Consider the following 18,568-nt stretch of genomic DNA (forward strand, 5'->3'; position numbering starts at 1 on the left):
TATTATAGGTGATCAGACATTTTGCTGATATAGCAGCCCCATTGCATGATTTGACCAAGAAATTCATAGTCTTCAGGTGGGGAGAGTAGCAAAGGACAGCTTTCAACACTCTCAAAGAAAACAGCAGCTCCTTGTTCCAAACCTACACAAACCGTTTGATGTGGATTATGAAGCATGCGGAGAGTGTGGGAGCTGCTCTTCACCCGGATGGTCATGTTGTGGCCTACGAGAGCTGAGAGGTATAGGGGTATTTATGAGAAAGAGATGCTGGCTGTATCATGCCCTTACTGTTTGGAAGCATTATCTTCTTGGAGCTGGTTCACAGTCGAGACGGACCATCAGAACCTCGGGTATTTCCTGACGCATACTAAGCTCTCCAAAAAGCAAATGAGGTGGGCAAACTTCTTGTCCATGTTTCATTATTAGATTGTCCACACTTCAAAAGCCCGATATAGAGTAGCGGATGCTTTATCTAGAAGGCCTCATGTGAACAATGTCAACATAGCCTATCACAGGGACCTCGAGGAAATGAAAGAGCTTTATTTGCAAGATTCCGACTTCTGAGAGATCATGAGGAAAAATTAAGCAAGGACCGTCATCCAGCCAGTATTCACTTAGGTATGGATACCTCATGAAAGATTATCACCTTTGTGTGACCCAGAGCATACAAACAATAGTTTTGGAAGAATGTCGTGCCCTTCCATATGCAGGTCATCGGGGTATTTCTCCTACTACCCAAGCTATTGAGAGAGAATTCTTTTGGCCAAGAATGCGGAAAGCTATCCACAAGTTCGTGACCGAATATCTTACATGCCAAAAAGTTAAGTACGACAAACAAAAGACTCCAGGACTCCTGATGCCACTTCCCATAACGTAGAAGCCATGGGAGAGTATTGTTATGGATTTTATCTTTGATCTTCCACGATCAAAGAACAGGAATGATGGGATATGGACCATAATTGACAGGTTTAGCAAGCAAGCCCACTTGATTCCAGTCCAAAAGACTATCATATGGCCAAGTTGCTTATGGCCAGTGATCTTCAAGCACCACGGGAAGATGCCTGAATCAATAGTAAGTGACTGAGACCCAAGAATGACCAATTTATTCTGGAGAGCACTTTTTGATAATATGGTACAAAATTGGAGTTCTCATCTTCATTTCACCCTCAAATGGATGGTCAAGGAGAGAGCATTAATTCCACGGTGCTAGAAGTTTTGAAATGTTATGTGTCCGAACAGAAATCTGAGTGGGAAAAGTACCTCCCACGAGTGGAATTCGCATACAACACCACCACTCAAAGCTCTACATGAAAAGCCCCTTTTGAAATACTATATGTGAAGGTGGTTTTACCACCAATTCTGATGAGATATTTGCAGCTGATCAGTATGTTCAAGACCTCTTCTCTCAGGTTCGGACAGCAATAGAAAGGTCATGTCAAAAGCAAAGGAAAGTTACAAATAAGCATAGGAGGGAAATGAATTTTCAAGAGTACTCCTCAAGTTCGAGGAAGCTAGACTTAGAAAGGATGAAAGGAAAGGAAAAGGTAACCCAAAGTTATCTCCTAGATACTATGGGCCATTTCGGATAAGTAAGCCCATAAATGAAGTTATCTAGAGCTTCTAGAGCTGCCAGAGACTTGGAAATTCACAATGCTTTTCATGTGAGTCTTTTGAAGAAGTACCAAGGACCAGAACCCACAAAATTAGTTCAAGAAGAACCACAAGAAGTGGAAGAAATGAAGGAGATCCAGCCAGGACACATTTGTATATCACATAGAGAAAAAGGGACCTACAGGCAAGGTTACCCGTAGGTACCTTGTCAAGTTCAAGAACTATTCGGCACTCGATGCCAAGTGGGTAGATGATGATTTCTTTTCGGAGTATCCTCAAGTTTTACAATTGTATCAAGAAGCTTTTAGGGCAACTGATTAGAAGCCGAGGGGATGTCACCAATTGGTGCTTCTCCCAAGAAATAAAGAGGAATCTTTATTAGATTGACTTTGGTCAAAGAAAGTTGACTTTGGTTAACTAGAATACGTTTTTACTTTGCTTTGCATTGGTAAAAGAGAAACGTGGGGATGCCCACAAGGGACTAGGATTAGTCCAAGAACAAGAATGCATGCATTTGACTAACTTTTTCTCCATCGAGCCATTCTGTTGTGGATCTTGGCCCCGCCTCCCAGCTGACCCTGCCTCCATTGCAGCTTCTTCGATGCTGCTCTCGTTATTTCTAGTGCAAACCTCTGTTATTGCCGTCCATTGCCTCACAATGTGCCTCATACAGCCAGAGTCTCCCACATTTTTAGTTGAGAGCCTAACAATCTCGATAATTGGACTTCAACCCCCCCCCTCCCCTTTATCCTAATCAGGACACTAGGACTGTCTCTCATAGCTCGGGATACAGAGAAGGACAAGGGGAGGCAGAGAAGCCAAAGACAAAGACAAGAAAGAGAAGGAAAAGGGGAAAGGTGTGGGTCCAGATAACACCCACGGACCATATCAATACAAGGTACACTTGCAGCAAGAATCAGGCAGATAGCACCACCACATACCAAGATGGCTCCAACTCAGCCCACCCACCTACTGAGGCCCCTCATATAGCCCCTCTTGACTCACCCTAGTCTACGATCATGTCTCCCCTCCACGCACACAATGTCTCCTCTCCCCCAAGTATCCATGCCATACTAGACCATGACTGGCTTCTTTCCAGCTCATACGATGCTCACCACCTCCATGCTATACACCTACCGACCACATCAGCCCACGGCCCCCCCAAGCATCTTGTAGCAATTACACCTGCTACTTATAGAGATGCACCACACGTGGCCAAGGAGGCTGAGTAGCAGAGACACACAGACGACACCCTTTGATGTAATTTCCTCAAAGCCCACTGGCCCAGACCGAGGCCACTGATCTTCGGAGGAAGGTGGATGACCTTCGACGCGAGTAGAGGATCACCACAATGCAGACAGTCATTGATGAGACCTCCAAGTGGGTGCATGCTATAAAATGCGGGCCCACAAAGGCCACTACTTAAGCGGTAGCTGAGAGCTAGCAAGGCTCAAAACATTAGGGTTACACATACCAGCTCAGCCATCTCAAACACTACCACCTTTGTAAACTCCACCTTGGAGTGCCAAAGCATGGTGTCAAGGGACCATGACGGGTCTACAGACCTCACTAGAGATCAATCTCTCGTAACATCCAAGATCGAATAGTGAAACTGTGCAAGCATATGCAGCTCTTCGAGACCACCCATAAGTTCACATGGATGAGGACCTTACTCCTCTACAGGTAGAGAGGCAAGCCCACCTACAGCAACAGGATGTCGATCGTAGAAGGGGAGTAGGCCGTGGTATGCAAGAGTCAACTCTTTGCCAAGCCTATGCGAGGGCCAGTTGACACACTGGCCTAGGGAGATATTTGCTTGTGAATCTCAAAGGAGGGGTTTACAAAACCATCGGGCTACACTCAGATCCATCTCCAGCATGCATTGAGGATCTCGATTGGGCACTTCCGGGTATCTCCTCACAAGCTACAGTTAAGATAGGACGGTTAGAGGGCATTCACGTGAGAGATGGATCTGCACTTTATGTGATTGCAGAAGACAGAGATAGAGGAGCACTTTGCATTCACATGCCCTGTGTACTACGAGACCCGTGGACGACATCACTGTCTATTCAGCAACGGTTTTGGCCCACTCAAAGAGTTCTTGGTACATCTCAATCAGCAACGTGTGTCCACTTCTCTCCTTGAGACTCCGAGACATATAGATCAGCTCATGCGAGCAAAGAGGAGATCATAAGAGGGACCATCAGAGCCCAGTCAAAGGACAATCACTGACTTTTTCTTACGTGACAAGAGATAAGGGCACTAGGGGACCAGACATAATAGAGACCTAGAGCACACAGCTCCATAGACTTGACCCAGGACTGCAAAATATCTTCTCTCTATTCAACGTGGGGAGACACACCACTGGAGTGACATTATCGCTTGTCAAACATCGTGAGCTACCTCACGGAGACTACAAAAAAGAAAGGAGGGACCTGGACAAACTCATAGGCTGAGCATTAGTAGCGATCTATCACTGATTGTCTTCCTTGATGACGGCATCCCTCATTGGAACCAGAGCCACTGTAAGACGAACTCATCTTGTCTATCCTTAGTCATTTGATGGAGTTGGTTTGCAGTCTCATCTTGTGTATCCTCAATCGTTCAGTGGAGTTGGTCCCACAGACATCATTGGTCCCCAAAAGCATGGACAGCTGACCGATTGGTCGATGACTAGGGACTGCCCCTCGTTTTCCTTTCGGTTTTCTCTCTAGCATCGACAACGCGATGTATTACACATCAGCCTTGGGTATGCATGCCCATTTAGTGGGTCCATCCTTAGCTTTCATTGTATCTCTGGTTTTGTTCGAGGCTCTCTCCCCCCCCCCCTTCCCCTTTGCTAGTGTAGCTTCTCTTTCCCCTCATAGCTCTGTTTCCGTACATTGGTATTAGAGCCCTTTCCTACGCCTCTTGCCTCGTTTTTTCAACTTTTAGCCTAGCCTTCACTTTTCTTCCAAGCATTCAGTCAATTGAGAAAGGTGCACGTAGCGTCAGCTTCAAGAAGAGCAACAGAGCAAAGCTGTCATCATTATCACTTCATTGTCCTGTCTCACGTCTATATTAGGATCATTGGAGTTTTCACTAACTTCTTACATAGCGTTGTGTGAAAACGAACTGTTGCTCTCATCTTGAAAAATCTAGCTGCTCCTCTGCCGACTTGGGAGCATTAATCTGATGATCACTGACTTGTTCTGGCACTTGGGATTGTAGTGGATGGAGCTACAGGGTCATATGATTTAGAGTCGTGGTTTTTTACCGTCGTATAATTGGATTTTAGAAATACACCCACAAAGCTGAAATCAGATTATGACCCAAACCGCTTCGACGAAAACTCAAGCGTGCGTCACTGAGACTAGACAATAGCACCTACTCGCATGCACAGCTCAATTGAGCAACCGTGGGAACGTATAGAAAGACCCAATTGTAGCATGAGAGCTTGCCATGGAGTTTGGCAACTTACCTCTTAAAAACTCTCGAGGGTGGCTTGCCGCTTGGGCGAGGCAAATACACACGGCCTAGAGTATAAGAAGGAATGGAGGGAGGGGAAACCAAAGCCATGCCCGCACTGTTGTGAAAGGCAATATGAGCCTACTATTCTTGTCGAGAAAAAGCTACATATTGCAAAATTCTTGAGGGATGCCATGAAGTGGGACCTGATATGATCTCCTTTCTCGGAATTCAGATCAATTTACTGTTCTAACAAAATGTTATGTTGGTTGCTAACATTTTTTATGGTGGTACGTGAGTCTCTCTCCTTAAATTAAATACTCTCATATTTCCTAAGTCCCTAATTGCATAATTAGAGAGTATTTGCTAAGTCCCTAATTGCATAATTAATCTCTCCTCTCATCCTCGCCTCGCATCCCCCCCTGCCCCTCGCCACTCTCCCTACCCGCTTGCCTCCCCCTACCTTGCTCTCCTCGACCCTCCACCTCTACCTCCCTCCCCCCTCTCGCCACCACTCACTCTGTCTCGCTCCACCCTCTACCTCCCTCTCCCCTCCTTCGCTCCCCCTCCCCCTCTCTCCCCCTTCACTCTCTCCCTCTCTCCCCCTTCACCTCTCCCTCCTTCGCTCCCCCTCTTGCTCCCTTCACCTCTCCCTCTCTATCTCTCTCTCTCTGCTCACTCTCCAAAGGAAGGTTCGCAACAACATCTCGCATGAGGAATCAGCTCGATGCAGCCATTAATCAGCTCACGCATAGGTTAATTTTTTCCAATCGCAACTTGAAGCTACTAATAAATGAATAAAACTCATCGTGGGGGCCTATTCACCTCTGAAAATAAAATCAGTTAATCCTCTGCTAATCCACTCCAATGAACCTATGTTCTGTGTGCCTCTCAACGCTCCCTCCTTGCTCTCTCTCTCCCCCCCCCCTCAGCACTCCCTCCCCCCTCTCGCTACTCCCTCTCTATGCCCCCTCTCTCCTCTCTACCTTAGCTCTCCCTCCCCCTCCCTCCTCTCTTATATATGGGGCTGAAGGTTCCAGAGCTGCAAATGTTCGAGAACGTTGATACTTCCAAAATGTAAATGTTTCAGAACTGTGAATATTTCCCACCTCCCCTTCTCAAATTAATCTCCCTTTATGTGAGATGTCGCTCCTGCTACTAATTAATTCCCATTTTTGGAACATTTTGCCCACCTATTATGCTTCATTTCATGTACTTGGAGTCTATAAGCTTTTCATCTTTTTACTAGCTCATAGAGTCGGATTTGATCTAGGACCAAGTTACTCACAAGTTGTGTAAATATCCATGTATTTTTTATTTTTTTGGAAAATGTATGGACTCGAGTTAGTTGCATGGCTTTTACGGCTTCTTTTCCCTTCTCACTTTGCCATTTCCCAAGCCATGCACAGCTAGAGTTGTTCATTTGCGATGTATGCCATTCAAATGCTTTATGTGTGCCGTGTTGGTTAATTTCTACGGCATGCTAGGAGGTATGACAAGGCTATGCTAAAGTAAGCCTCTACATAAATTAAATGGTCAGTTTAGTTGGTTAAGTAGCAATAAAGTATGGCAATTTTTTTGGATGAAATTGGTTGACTCAGGTTGGCTGCAATTGGTAATACAAAAGATGATCTTAGTCGAATTGTTAGGGGAAGAGTTTTGTTTAGAGCTAAAGTAAGCCTCTAGATTTAAATTAAATGGTCGATTTAGTTGGTTAAGTGGCAATAAAGTAAGGCAATTTCTTTGGATTTAATTGGTTGACTCGGGTTTTCTTTAGGAGATAGATCAATGGATTTGCTAAGAAAGCAAAGTTCCTAATGAATTTCCTGTAGGAACTACATAAGCCTAAAAATGATCTTAGCTCATGTATATCTTTAGGCTTTGGCCAGGTTTTAATACATTTCACTTTCTTTGGATCTACTTGAATACCTTCACTTGAAACGATATGACCCAAGTATTCAATGCGATCTTGAAAGAATAGACTCTTTTTAGAATTAATGTACAATTGGTTTTCTTTTAAAAGAGAAAAAGTCAATTTCAAATGTTCCTTGTGATCTTCAGTATTCTTGCTAAAAACCAATATGTCATCAAAGAATACCAAGTCTACACAATCTTGATGCTTTACAAAGATTCGGTTCATCATTCTACTAAAAGTAGCTGGAGCATTAGTCAAACCAAAGGGCATAACCAAAAACTCATAATGACCCATCTGCGTTCTAAAGGTAGTTTTGTAAACATCTTCTTCCGTCATTCTAACTTGATGATAACCAAATTTAATATCAATCTTGCTAAAGACTTTAGCTCCTTTCAACTTAGTAAATCATCTCCTCTTGGAATTGGATACCGATTCTTGACTGTGAGTTTATTAAGTGCTCTATAATCCACACTCATCCTAAATGTGCCATTTTTCTTTTTCATCAAAAGGACTGGAGCACCATACGGGGAGCTACTTGGTCTCATCAATTTCCTTTCCAACAATTCTTATATTTGTCTTTGAATCTCTTTTCTTTCTAAGATGTTTACTCGATATGGAGCTCTACAAGGAGGGTAAAATCTCTATGCGATGATCTTCAAGTCTCGACTTGGGTAAACCTGGGGGTAATTCTTCCAAGAAACAATCTGAAAATTGCGAGATAAAATCTTTGAAATCGTCATTTGATTTAATTTGTGTGGTTGTAAGCGAATTCACCAAAACCAAAAATGATTTTCACCTTTCCTAAAAGCCCTTTTAGCTTGTGTGTGATTCAACAAAGGCTTCATTTCATTCTTTATTTGTCCCTTTAAACAAATTCGTCTATCCTTGTGTGTGATCCACATTTGGCAAGTATTATAGTCAACATCAGGATTAAATTGATATCGCCACGTCATTTCCAAAATTATATCTTTTCCATTTAGAGGAGCAAGCAAATATATCTGAGTTGCTTGACTTCGTCAATCACGTTAATCTTTGCAGTGGATGCCTTCTTCTTTTCTAGACAATTGTTTGCATTATGTCCCTCTTTGTGACAGTTGAAACAAGTTCCCTTCTTCAAGTCGGTCTTCTTTTCTTCTTTTGATTTGTCGCGATCCTTTGAAGACGTAGTCGATGGCATAAAACGAGAATACGACTTGAACTTAAACTTCTTGTCCCTCTTTTGAAAAGAAACAAAAGGTTTACTCTTTTCTCCATCCTTGGGTATCCCGTTCCTTCTTTCACAATTTGTAGCAAGTGATATAGCCGAACTCAAATAATGAGGATGAAACATGTTGATCTCGGCTTTTACTTTAGCCCTAAGACCAGATACAAATTTTCTCTTTTGCTCTTTCTCAGAAATCTTATTTATGGTTTGAAGTTGAATGAGAGATTGCCAAAATCTCTCAACATATAAAGCAACAATCTCTTTTTCAAGTTGACGTAGACTATCCCATTGCTGAAGGAATTTTGACTTGAATTGTGTCAGAAGAATGTCTTTCTTCAATCTTTTCTTCAATTCCTTCGAAATAGTTGATTGTCTTTTACTATTTTTGACCACATTCCACCTTAGTGCCGCATTGTCAATAAGATGATTAACAACACATTTAATTTTGTCTTTTTCAAGAAACCTTTCACCCTGGAAATAATCATCATGCTGACTAATCCATGCTAAAACAAAATTTGCATCTTTCTTCGCATCATATTTTTGAAAAGTAAAAGATTTCCCACTAATTTTATTTTCCTTTTTCTCTCTCAATGCAGATTTAACAACTCTACAAATCACTCCCTCAGAATCAAATCCCGATGAACTCTCATCTCTCGCATGTCTCTTCCTTTTCTTACTCTTAGATCTCTCAAGCTCTTTTTCTTATTTCTCTCATTGATCTCTCTCTTGCAAAAGTTGAAGGTGAAGTGCATTAATTTGCTCTTGAATTGTAGGAGATGGCGGAAGATGTTGTGCCATTTTGTGGAAGCAAATAAACTCTCTAACACTCAATAAAATGAAATTTAATCGGTTCTTATACTTTATCTCTTGTGCGCTCGCCACCCAAGTTGAGAACGTCCAGTTGTGTTGCGAATCGTCTTATTGATTTTCCAACTAGACTTTGGTCGGGCTAGTGCAACACAGAATTCACATTCATCGGATAATTCTTTAGTAATTTTGTGATTCTCCTTCCACACTATTAAATGTATTTTGCAAAACTTTACTTTTTATGTGCAGAGACATTGGGTCCACCCTACTATGGAATTGGGTTACGCATCTACTATTGGCTTCACTTTTAAATCACTTTTGACACTTATCATACAAATCCATTTTTTGACACATACTTTTAGGTGGGGAGTAAGTAATTTTGCGATTCTCCTTACATACTATTAAATGTGTTTTGCAGAACTCTACTTTTTATATGCATAAACATTGGGTCCACCCTACTGTGGAATTGGGTTACACATCTACTATTGGCTTCACTTTTAAATCACTTTTGACACTTATCATACAAATCCATTTTTCAATATTAGGTGAGGGGTAAATTCCACATGGTGGGCTTACTCTCCACCATGTGGTCTTACCCTCTAGGTTGGGGGTGGTGGGACACACACACACACACACACACACACTTTTCCCATGTCATCTTACACTTGCACACTCATGATGCCCACAAAAATTTTCCACTCCTGAACTCCCACTCTCTCTCTCTCACACACACACTCACACAAACACATCTATCCAATTTACAAGAGTCTTACAAACCCTTAAGTAATCCTTTATGCTTATAAATTGTAATTTCACCTTGAATTGTCAATTCCCCGCCGCCCCCTTTTTAAGAAAACCCCCTTTATTGCTACCCATTTTATGTTACCTTAGCTACCCTAGCCTCCTCCCTTTCTTTACTTGCCAACTTAATTTTCCAATAAACATACCCCCGCCCTTTCTTTTTTAATTCTACCTCTTTACTTACCAACTTAATTTTCCAATAAATATACCCCCGCCCTTTCTTTTTTAATTCTGCCTCCTTTCCTCAAAAGGGGTACACACACACACACACAAATTAACCCCCCCTCACCCCCTCACCCCTCCCCCCTTTTAAAAAAAATTTAGATGACTTATTGTTCATTGATATGGAACTTTTTAAATGTAGCATCTTATTTCTTCTTCTTTATAACCCTTGTTATGGTTTCCCCCCCTCCCACATTGCTACATCCTCTAATTTCTAAATATGTATTGGTAGGATATGCTTACATATAGCATGAGACAGGCACCCCCCTTGCTGTCCCCCTCCCTATTCATAATGCTACCTTAACCCACACCCCAATCCAAAACCCCCTCCTTCCCCCTCCTTCCCCTAACCGGTCCCTAACCTTGATTGCCTCCGAACCACTCATTAACCCTCTAATCATGCTAGCCCACTAAGCACGTAATCACTCCCTATTTAGTACTAGACCCTTAATTTCTCCCTACCCATTGCCCAACCCCTAACCACCACTGCCCACTCCCCTCTTGCATGTCCTTAATCTACACGCTCTTCTTGATAGAGCATTTTGCTCTCTTTATTTATATCCATCCTACCACTCTCTATTTTTGGGCTCTAATTTTTGGCTAGCTGAACTACTTTGCACATGCTCTTTTATGGCATCTCCACTCACTCTTATCCTTCCACACCACTTACAGACTATAACTCCTCTTGTAGTGCACTCCCCCTACTTCTCGCTACTCCTTGGCTAGATCTCTTCATGGTCTACACTTCCTCCGTCTTCTCCTTGTTCTTGTACATTGTTTGCTCTTGGTAGCTACTGTTGCATAGCTTCTCTTCTCTTGGCCTATATGCGGTACCTTCTCTCAATCCTTGCTCCCGATATTATCAAGGTGAACTCACAGTTTTGATTTCTTTTTGGCCAACTTGGCTTTTCTTTGCTTTCCCTTCATGACCAACTACCTTTGTCACCTACTACCTTTTCTTCTCCATCAACCTCCGCTTAGGTACCCTCATCTATTTGGTTGTCTTCTCCCCTTACACTCGGTGGTTTTTCTTGGCATGAGCATCTTATTTTCTTAGTGGTTGCTCTTAACGGCTACCCATCTCGACCTTTTTACACAGCCTCTTGCAAAAGTTTCATTCGAAGTAGTGTCTAAGTGCGTTAACAATTCCACTTTGCCCACCCTTACTATTCTACATCTTCACGAGCTTTTCACTTGTGATCTACACTGGCATCCTCACTACGAACTGGCATCTAAGAGTCTATTATCCCCCCCTTAACTAATATTTGTATTCTTTATTAAAGAAACATAAGGCTCCCTTAATTAACCTTATTGTCCCTTCCAAAAAGTTTTTTGCAATTATATCTATATATTTAGGTAACCCTTAATTATTTTTCTTAATTTTGTTTCCCTTGTGGGTTCCTTTTAGTGTTCCTTTTGGTTGTCATTGTTTACATGTGGTTAGTTAACCTCTTTATTGTTTAATTTCCCTCTCCTTCATAAAGTTTTTTAGACTTAGACTTTTTTTCTTAATTTTACTAGTGCTTTATCTATAGTTGTTCCCTTCATTTAATCGTGGTTAATCTTTTAAGGATGAGGACCCTCCTTATAAAATGTTGATAATTTAAATTGCTTGATTTTCATTCCTAAATTTAAGGGTGGGGACTTCCCCCTCAATAATATTTTTTATGGTGGTTCCCATGGCTGGTTTCAATTTTCCTCTTTTATCTCTATTAATTATGGTAAAATTTCCTTTAGTTGTAGGAGGTTATTCATTTATTTACGAGAATTTGAAAGGTCTATCAATTATGGATATGGTATCACACATTGATTAGAGGCATATAAATTTTTAAAATTGGTATCACATATTCATTATTAGAGGCACTCTGTAAATGTAATTTAAAGTCTTGAAGGTAGTTTAACTCTTGTATCTTGAATTTAGCATGAATTACAACATAATGAACAATCAAAATACGGTTTGAATTTGGTGTTCTACATGATATTAGGTTCCCTAAAAACTCACGCTACTCCACAATATCCTATTGAATACATATACAAAGTATGGTTGATTTTGCAACTTGTTAGACATGTCAAAGAATTTGCAAAAGATCAAAATTTTCCTCACTGTCAGCATTCTCTAAAATTAGATTTGAGGCCATAAAACAAATGAGTATGATTATCTAGCTCCAAGCCAATCTAAAAATATGTGTTATAGTTATCCTTAGACTCTAGAACTTACAAAATTTAAAAAAAGCAGTTCTCATTAAGAAGTATGGCCATTTCATCTAAAACCTAAGAAAACAGTTTGAAATTTCGGTGTTAGATTGATCTTAAAACTTTAGGTGGAACTCAAAGTAATAGGTGCAAGTTCTAACCCATAATATCTACAAATTTTTAGCATATAAGATATTATGGTAGATAATCAAAACCCCAAAACAGCTTATCGATGCTTTGAATAATTATAGGAAGTGGCTAAGTTAACACGACATAAAAGTGTCCTTGGACATTTTTATATCCTACCAAACTAGTGTTAATGAGGAAGCCCTTATAAAAATGAAATTCAACTAACACTAGATCAACTTACATTTATAATTATTAATCTACATCACACACATTGATGATTACTGTACCTATATGTAGTAATTTGTGGCTCTTTCTCATTGCCATGGATCTTCTCTTCCTTGTAGTCCCTTAAGGCCTCCCCTGCCCCCCAAGTGATAGTCCCCCAACTAATATTCATTTTGACTTTTCAAATTTATAGCGGGGTTAGTTGTTGGTAGACGAGCTATGTAGCCCAGTGCATGAGTGACGTCCATCCTCACCATGGAAAGGGGTTGAGCATCTTGGTGAAATGGTTGAGACATGACCCCAGTGTGCACGCAAGAGAAATGAGTGAACATAGTATTGACAATGGTAACGGTGAACCAGTCACAAATCATGAGATGCCCAAGCGAGGTTGGGAAGAGAACTCAAGACAAGAATGACAAGGTCTCTGAAGAGTCACAGGAGGAAACTCCATTGTATGTAGAAGTCCTCGCAAAGAAGCTATAGAGCACGTTCACCCCACTACTTGAATGACGACAAAATCAAACACAGTAGTCCAGCATTCTATTCTGTCCTGGGAGGAATTCGGGACGTCAACACTAGCCACACTGAAGGCAAACCCTTCAAATGATAAGGAAACACCTATTGACCAACCTCTATTGCACCTAAACACTTCTCGAGGTCGACATTGCTTACGCGCTAGCACTGCAATACCTCTCCTCCCCCTAATTGGGCGCTTTGCAAAGACTTCATAGCCTAATTGTTCAACAATCAACCATTGGCCATCCTCGCACCCGCACTTGACCTCTTGAAATAGCACTACACTGGGATTGGAATTCGAATTATAGAAACACTCCCCCTCTATTTGGATTTGTTAAGGCTAAACTTAGAGCATGGAACGCGATATGCCTACATGCCTTGTGGTTCAACACATTTTGCTAGCATAGGTCACATACATGGCCTCAATCTAGCACTTCCAAAAACCCTGTGGTTGGAGGTCAAAGCGTTATTCAAGGGTTTCCTATGGGTTGAGGAGGGGAAGAAAAGAATGCATGATTTGCCATGGGAGCCCGTGAAGGCCCCAAAGCTACAAGGAGGGGTAGGCTTACTAGATGTTGGGTTGAGAAACATTGCTCTAATTTGCAAGTGGATGCCCAACCTGCTCGTCAATCACTCACCATGGGTAGAAGTAGTGAAGAATTTCATTATGAACTCAAAGAGTAAGGGGGCAGGGGAGTTGAGGGGTCTAAGCTGGTGTGATAAGTTGATGTCCCCCTTCCTAATTTACATCGTGGGCTCAGATCTTATTATAGGATTGGTAAATGCTTGGAAGACATGCAAGCCGTTGTTGTTTTAGGAAGGCAAAAGGGGTTGAGGGGAGCTGGGATCCTGCTTGAGAGTATCTAGTGGAGTGACGCCCCTCTGAGGGAGGTTGAAGTATTTTCCTAGCACAACATAAGGAGAGCCAGGAGCCTCCATAAGAAAGTCTCCAGATCTGGAGAGATCTATGGGATCCACACACAGCAGATTGGAAATCAACTAATGAGATAAGGGCAGAAGTTCCCATGTCTGAGGGGGAAACCGAATTACTCAGAGCCACTCGGAAGGCTGCGCTTCCAATGTGATCGCAACAGAAAGAGCAAAATCCAACTAGTCAATTATGGCCAAAACCCCATTGTGCAACCTCTCAGTGAAGATCATGTGGAGCATTGTCTCCAGATCAGGTGAATTAGGTTGTCATCATCATAGGCCTTGGGTCTCTAAACCCTAACTTGGGCCAAATTTTGTATATATGGTCATTTGACCCTTACTAACAAACCTTGCTTTTTTTAATTAAAAAAATGACTTTTCATTGGAAGGGGGGACATAATACTTTTGGAAGTGTAGGGTTGTTTAGTTTAGAGTACATTCTCATGTAGTGGAGGGCATCCACAATTTTGAAGGCACCATGAACACCATTGTAATTGTGTTCACTATTCCCCCTGTGTTTCTATCTATAGCTATCAAGGACGCCAAGAATGGTGGTTTATCTGCAACCTGGTTCAACTTGAAGTGTTGCCTACAATCATGCCCAGAACTCTAATATTAGGGCTAGTGTACACGAGGTCATGAAAGAGTCTTTGGTGTAACTCACGTCCAAGACTTATTGCTTTGTGTGAACGCCATTAATTGTCGCTAATGGATCTGTCAAAGCTTTAAACAAGCTGCATGGAGCCTTGTGTGTGAGCCGCAGAGTATAGGCGGCGAGTTTTCATTCGTTGGATAGAGCAAGAGGAGCATTAAAGCCAATGCTTAGAGCTAGATGGCAAGTGGAGAGTGCTCAGAAGAGAAATGGCACATAGATTCTAGTCGAATTTGCATCCTTGAGAATGGAGGTGCCCATTGGCACTCCAAACGTGCCTCGAAAGTTGAGCCAAGTGCCTCCAACCACGCATCGTAGGCCTTGTGTGCACACTCGATAGTTTGCAAGTGAGAAAAACAAGTGAAAGAAATGGATGACAAAAGTCATTCATAAGGCCTGCCCAAAATGTAAAACAAAGGAGGTATTGAATGGAGAGAGAGACGGAATGACAATAAAAACGAGGGGCCCTAAGTCTTGAATGTTGACTGCCAAGCTCATCTCAAAGCCATTAGTGCACTTAGAGCACTTCCCCGCGCATGCTAGTGTGGTTGTCTCAGCCCCACTAGCAGGCATGTCTCACAGCCCCATGGAGGCCTAGGGTTGGGTGAGAATGCTAAGCTGACATTGCAGCTCTAGCTCAAATCCTAAAATTTCAAGACTCTGGCTTAGCCTTGCAATGCCCAAAGCTTCTCATTGGCCCAAAAACTCCATTGGCTATGGGATTGGCTGTGACAGTCTGCAAGCAACTGTAAGCTGCATTAAAGAAGCTGGCAAGCAGCAGTAAGCTGCATTAAAGAAGCCTTGAAGAGCACGATGGATCGACAGGGGACTGCATTTTTGGAAATGCTGGTTGGGCAGGAGCCTGCTAGTGATCGTAGCATTAGAGGCAACGCGGGAAGGTCCTCTTAACTCCCACGTGACGGCAGCCAATCAAACCATCACACCTATGTTAGAAGCAAATTAATCCTAAAAATTTTGATTTTGTGCAAATGAGAACGATTGCTAAGGCGGCAGGCCATAAAGAGCGCGGGAATGCTCTCTTAAGTCTTTAATTTGTTATGCTTTTGCGTGCCAAAGTTTAAATGGGTGGAATCATGGATTGAAGAGAAACCGACTGTAGTATGAACTTACCATATAATCTACATATATTGCTTTACTAAACACAGTATGTAGTCTGCGTCTGTTGTTGCCCATCGCCGCCATGGATATCTTCCTTACAATCGCCATCTCCATCCCTGCTCTTCTGCTCTTCTACCGTCTCTTCGATTACCACTTCTTCACCCCTTCCTCCGTTTCTCGCACCCTTCGTCAACAAGGCCTCCTCCTCCTCCCTCGCCGCCTCATCACCGGTAACGCCCTCCTTCTCCTCCGCTCCCAGCACCTCGCCAACCTCTCCGACCTCCCCTCCCCCTCCCATCACCACATCTTACCTCGTATCCACCCTTTCTACTCCACCATCTTCGAACAATTCTCCGGTATCATCATCTCTCCTCTCATCCCTTCCTCAATCGTTGGACGCTGCAGTCTTATACGCTGCTTCAATTCCTCTTGAAACTGAACTGTTGTTTTCGCTGGTTTTTTGGGCTTTCACAGTGCGCACGTTCGTTTATTGGTGGGGCGTCCAGCCCAGGCTCGTCGTCACCAACCCAGACGAAATCAAACAGATCTTGGCGAACGACTTCAAAAGCTACTCTAAGTCGACGATTCCCCAGAAGGCCTTTCACAGATTGTTCGGCAACGGATTGTTGTTGGCAGAGGGAGCCGACTGGCAGAACCAGCGCGATATTCTTCGTCCCGCTTTCTACCCTGAAAAAGTCAAGGTATATCGTACGTCCATTTGAATTTTCAGCGCAACTTTTTCTGTGAGAAGCTCAAAAGGAGTCAGCATATTATACCCAATGCCCGGTTCGGATTATCTAGCACATCCCCGTCACTCGAGAGTCTTTTTTTGCAGGCAATGGTCCGAGATATGCATCTCTCAGCATTGGAGATGACTAACGCATGGGATAACATTATAAAAAGTTCGGGGGGGCGGACAGCGGAAGTTGAGGTTGCACATCATTTCAAAAATGCCACCGCAGATATTCTCGCTCGCACCAGTTTTGGAAGCGACTACGCCACCGGAAAAGGTGTCTTTGAGATGCAAGAGGTTCTTCTTCGTCTTGCACTGAAGCAGGCCTTAGCCAACACTCTGATACCCGGCTATAGGTGCGCGCTTGTCCAACAGCATTAGTTAGTTTTGTAAGGTCGAGTCCTAAACGGTTTCCGCTCGGATATGCAGGTTCCTTCCCATTCCTTCGAATTTAGAGTGCCGGAAAATCCAAAGGAGCATCGACAAAGAACTTTCTCGTATAATCGACGCACGCATGAAACTACTTGCCGAAGGCGGGGGCGCGGCTCGAACAGATCTGTTGAGTCTAATGCTTGCGGACGAACAAGAGGTCAAGAAGACCAACGTTCCACTCACTGCCCAACAGGTCAAGGACGACTGCAAATCATTCTTCTTCGCCGGACATGAAACAACAACTAACCTTCTCGCGTGGACAATGATGCTACTGGCATTGCATCCGGAATGGCAAGAGAGAGTTCGTGCAGAAGTATTCGAGATCCTTGGTCGAAATATTGTGGAACCAGAAGCAGACCATCTCAATAAAATGAGGCTTGTAAGACGCCTCATAGCATGCCATGGACATTATCACTATAGACTTGTAACTGCAAGCTGAAATTTTTAGCGGCTGATCTCTAACTTGTCTTTTCTGTTGCAGTTGGGTATGGTTCTGAACGAGAGTCTCCGGCTTTATCCACCAGTTCCGGAGCTAACTCCTCGCGTCTTTGCGCTCAACGAAGACAACTTCAAATTGGGTCACCTCACCCTGCCCAGAGGCATGGGATTCTCAATTCCCATCGTTTGCGTTCACCGGGACAAGGAGCTGTGGGGCGATGACGCGGACGAGTTTCGGCCAGAGCGGTTTAGTGAGGGGGTTTCCAAGGCCTGCAAGCATCCGTTTGGCTACTTACCTTTCTCAGGCGGACCACGCATCTGCATTGGCCTGTTGTTCGCGATGCTTGAATCGAAGGCGATCATGGCTGCAATTTTGCAACGCTTCCAATTCAGTCTCTCTCCCAACTACAGACACGCCCCTGAAACTGCCATCACTATGAGACCAAAACACGGCATGCAGATCATCCTGAAATCCCTCTAGATGCTCTCTGTAGCAATACTGTCGGCAAGATGTCCTATCTTTTGCTACCGTGACTGGTTTCTCTTTCGCAATATTGTCTCATGAGACGCATGCAGATTCGTCCTCGAATCCCTTTGAATCATCATACTGTTGCATATCTTTTAGAATAATGGATGGTTTCTCTGTTGCGCTAGCGTGTGAATCGAAATTTGAAGGATACACCAAATTAGATTTATTTATCACTCTCTTGTCATATGTATGAGACGCATGCAGATTCGTCCTCGAATCCCTTTGAATCATCATACTGTTGCATATCTTTTAGAATGCGTGTGAATCGAAATTTGAAGGATACACCAAATTAGATTTATTTATCACTCTCTTGTCATATGTATAGTTGTTAAGTCCTTGGGATTTTTGGCCCTCCAAAGGTCTAAGCATGAACTTGCATTGGATAAGAAGAGGGTGCATCTACAAGATCTTTTTGTGGATTTGATTTGATGCATATGATAGTATTCAAAACTCAAAGAATTAGAGTAGTATGTGCATGTGTGAGCACAATGACTACGTAGCGGAAGCATGTACGACGAGTATAACTTACTAGATCTAGTACATAATGTGTATTTTTTCCTCTTAAGTTTTAGGTCATCTTTTGTCTTTGGAAATAAACCTAGAAGATAGGTTGAAGGGAAGAGGAAGAAAATATGCAAAACTTGCATCAAAGACTGATTGATCAA

The 18,568-nt window shown here is 42.7% G+C and overlaps 2 protein-coding genes across 4 annotated transcripts in view; one reads left to right on the forward strand and one right to left on the reverse strand.

Annotated features, from left to right (window-relative positions):
* The window catches only part of LOC147900769 (pfkB-like carbohydrate kinase family protein), a 157,720-nt gene extending 152,492 nt beyond the window's left edge, over positions 1 to 5,228 (reverse strand). For all 3 annotated transcript variants that reach the window (XM_087375565.1, XM_087375563.1, XM_087375564.1), the window contains exon 1: positions 5,072 to 5,228. In XM_087375565.1, coding sequence (XP_087231691.1) covers positions 5,072 to 5,169 — 98 coding nt within the window. In that variant the 5' untranslated portion in view covers positions 5,170 to 5,228. The remainder of the gene's footprint in view (positions 1 to 5,071) is intronic.
* Positions 5,229 to 15,853: 10,625 nt separating this feature from the next.
* On the forward strand, positions 15,854 to 17,855 carry LOC147900770 (cytochrome P450 72A397-like). The gene is made up of 5 exons (XM_087375740.1): positions 15,854 to 16,001; positions 16,246 to 16,472; positions 16,607 to 16,860; positions 16,934 to 17,315; positions 17,418 to 17,855. The coding sequence occupies exons 1-5, from the start codon at positions 15,854 to 15,856 to the stop codon at positions 17,853 to 17,855; spliced, it is 1,449 nt and encodes a 482-aa protein (XP_087231866.1).
* Positions 17,856 to 18,568: the final 713 nt, after the last annotated feature.

The sequence above is a fragment of the Dipteris shenzhenensis genome, chromosome 6 (assembly GCF_047967505.1).
Source record: "Dipteris shenzhenensis isolate YYH24624 ecotype China chromosome 6, Dip_SZ_1.0, whole genome shotgun sequence".
Lineage (NCBI taxonomy): Eukaryota > Viridiplantae > Streptophyta > Polypodiopsida > Gleicheniales > Dipteridaceae > Dipteris > Dipteris shenzhenensis.

Excerpts from the sequence above, each read along its gene's own strand:
- LOC147900770 (XM_087375740.1), top strand. The coding sequence starts at position 15,854 with ATGGATATCTTCCTTACAATCGCCATCTCCATCCCTGCTCTTCTGCTC. Across the intron at positions 16,002-16,245 it reads CCCTCGCCGCCTCATCACCG|TGCGCACGTTCGTTTATTGG; the intron begins GTAACGCCCTCC and ends GGGCTTTCACAG. Across the intron at positions 16,473-16,606 it reads TCTACCCTGAAAAAGTCAAG|GCAATGGTCCGAGATATGCA; the intron begins GTATATCGTACG and ends CTTTTTTTGCAG.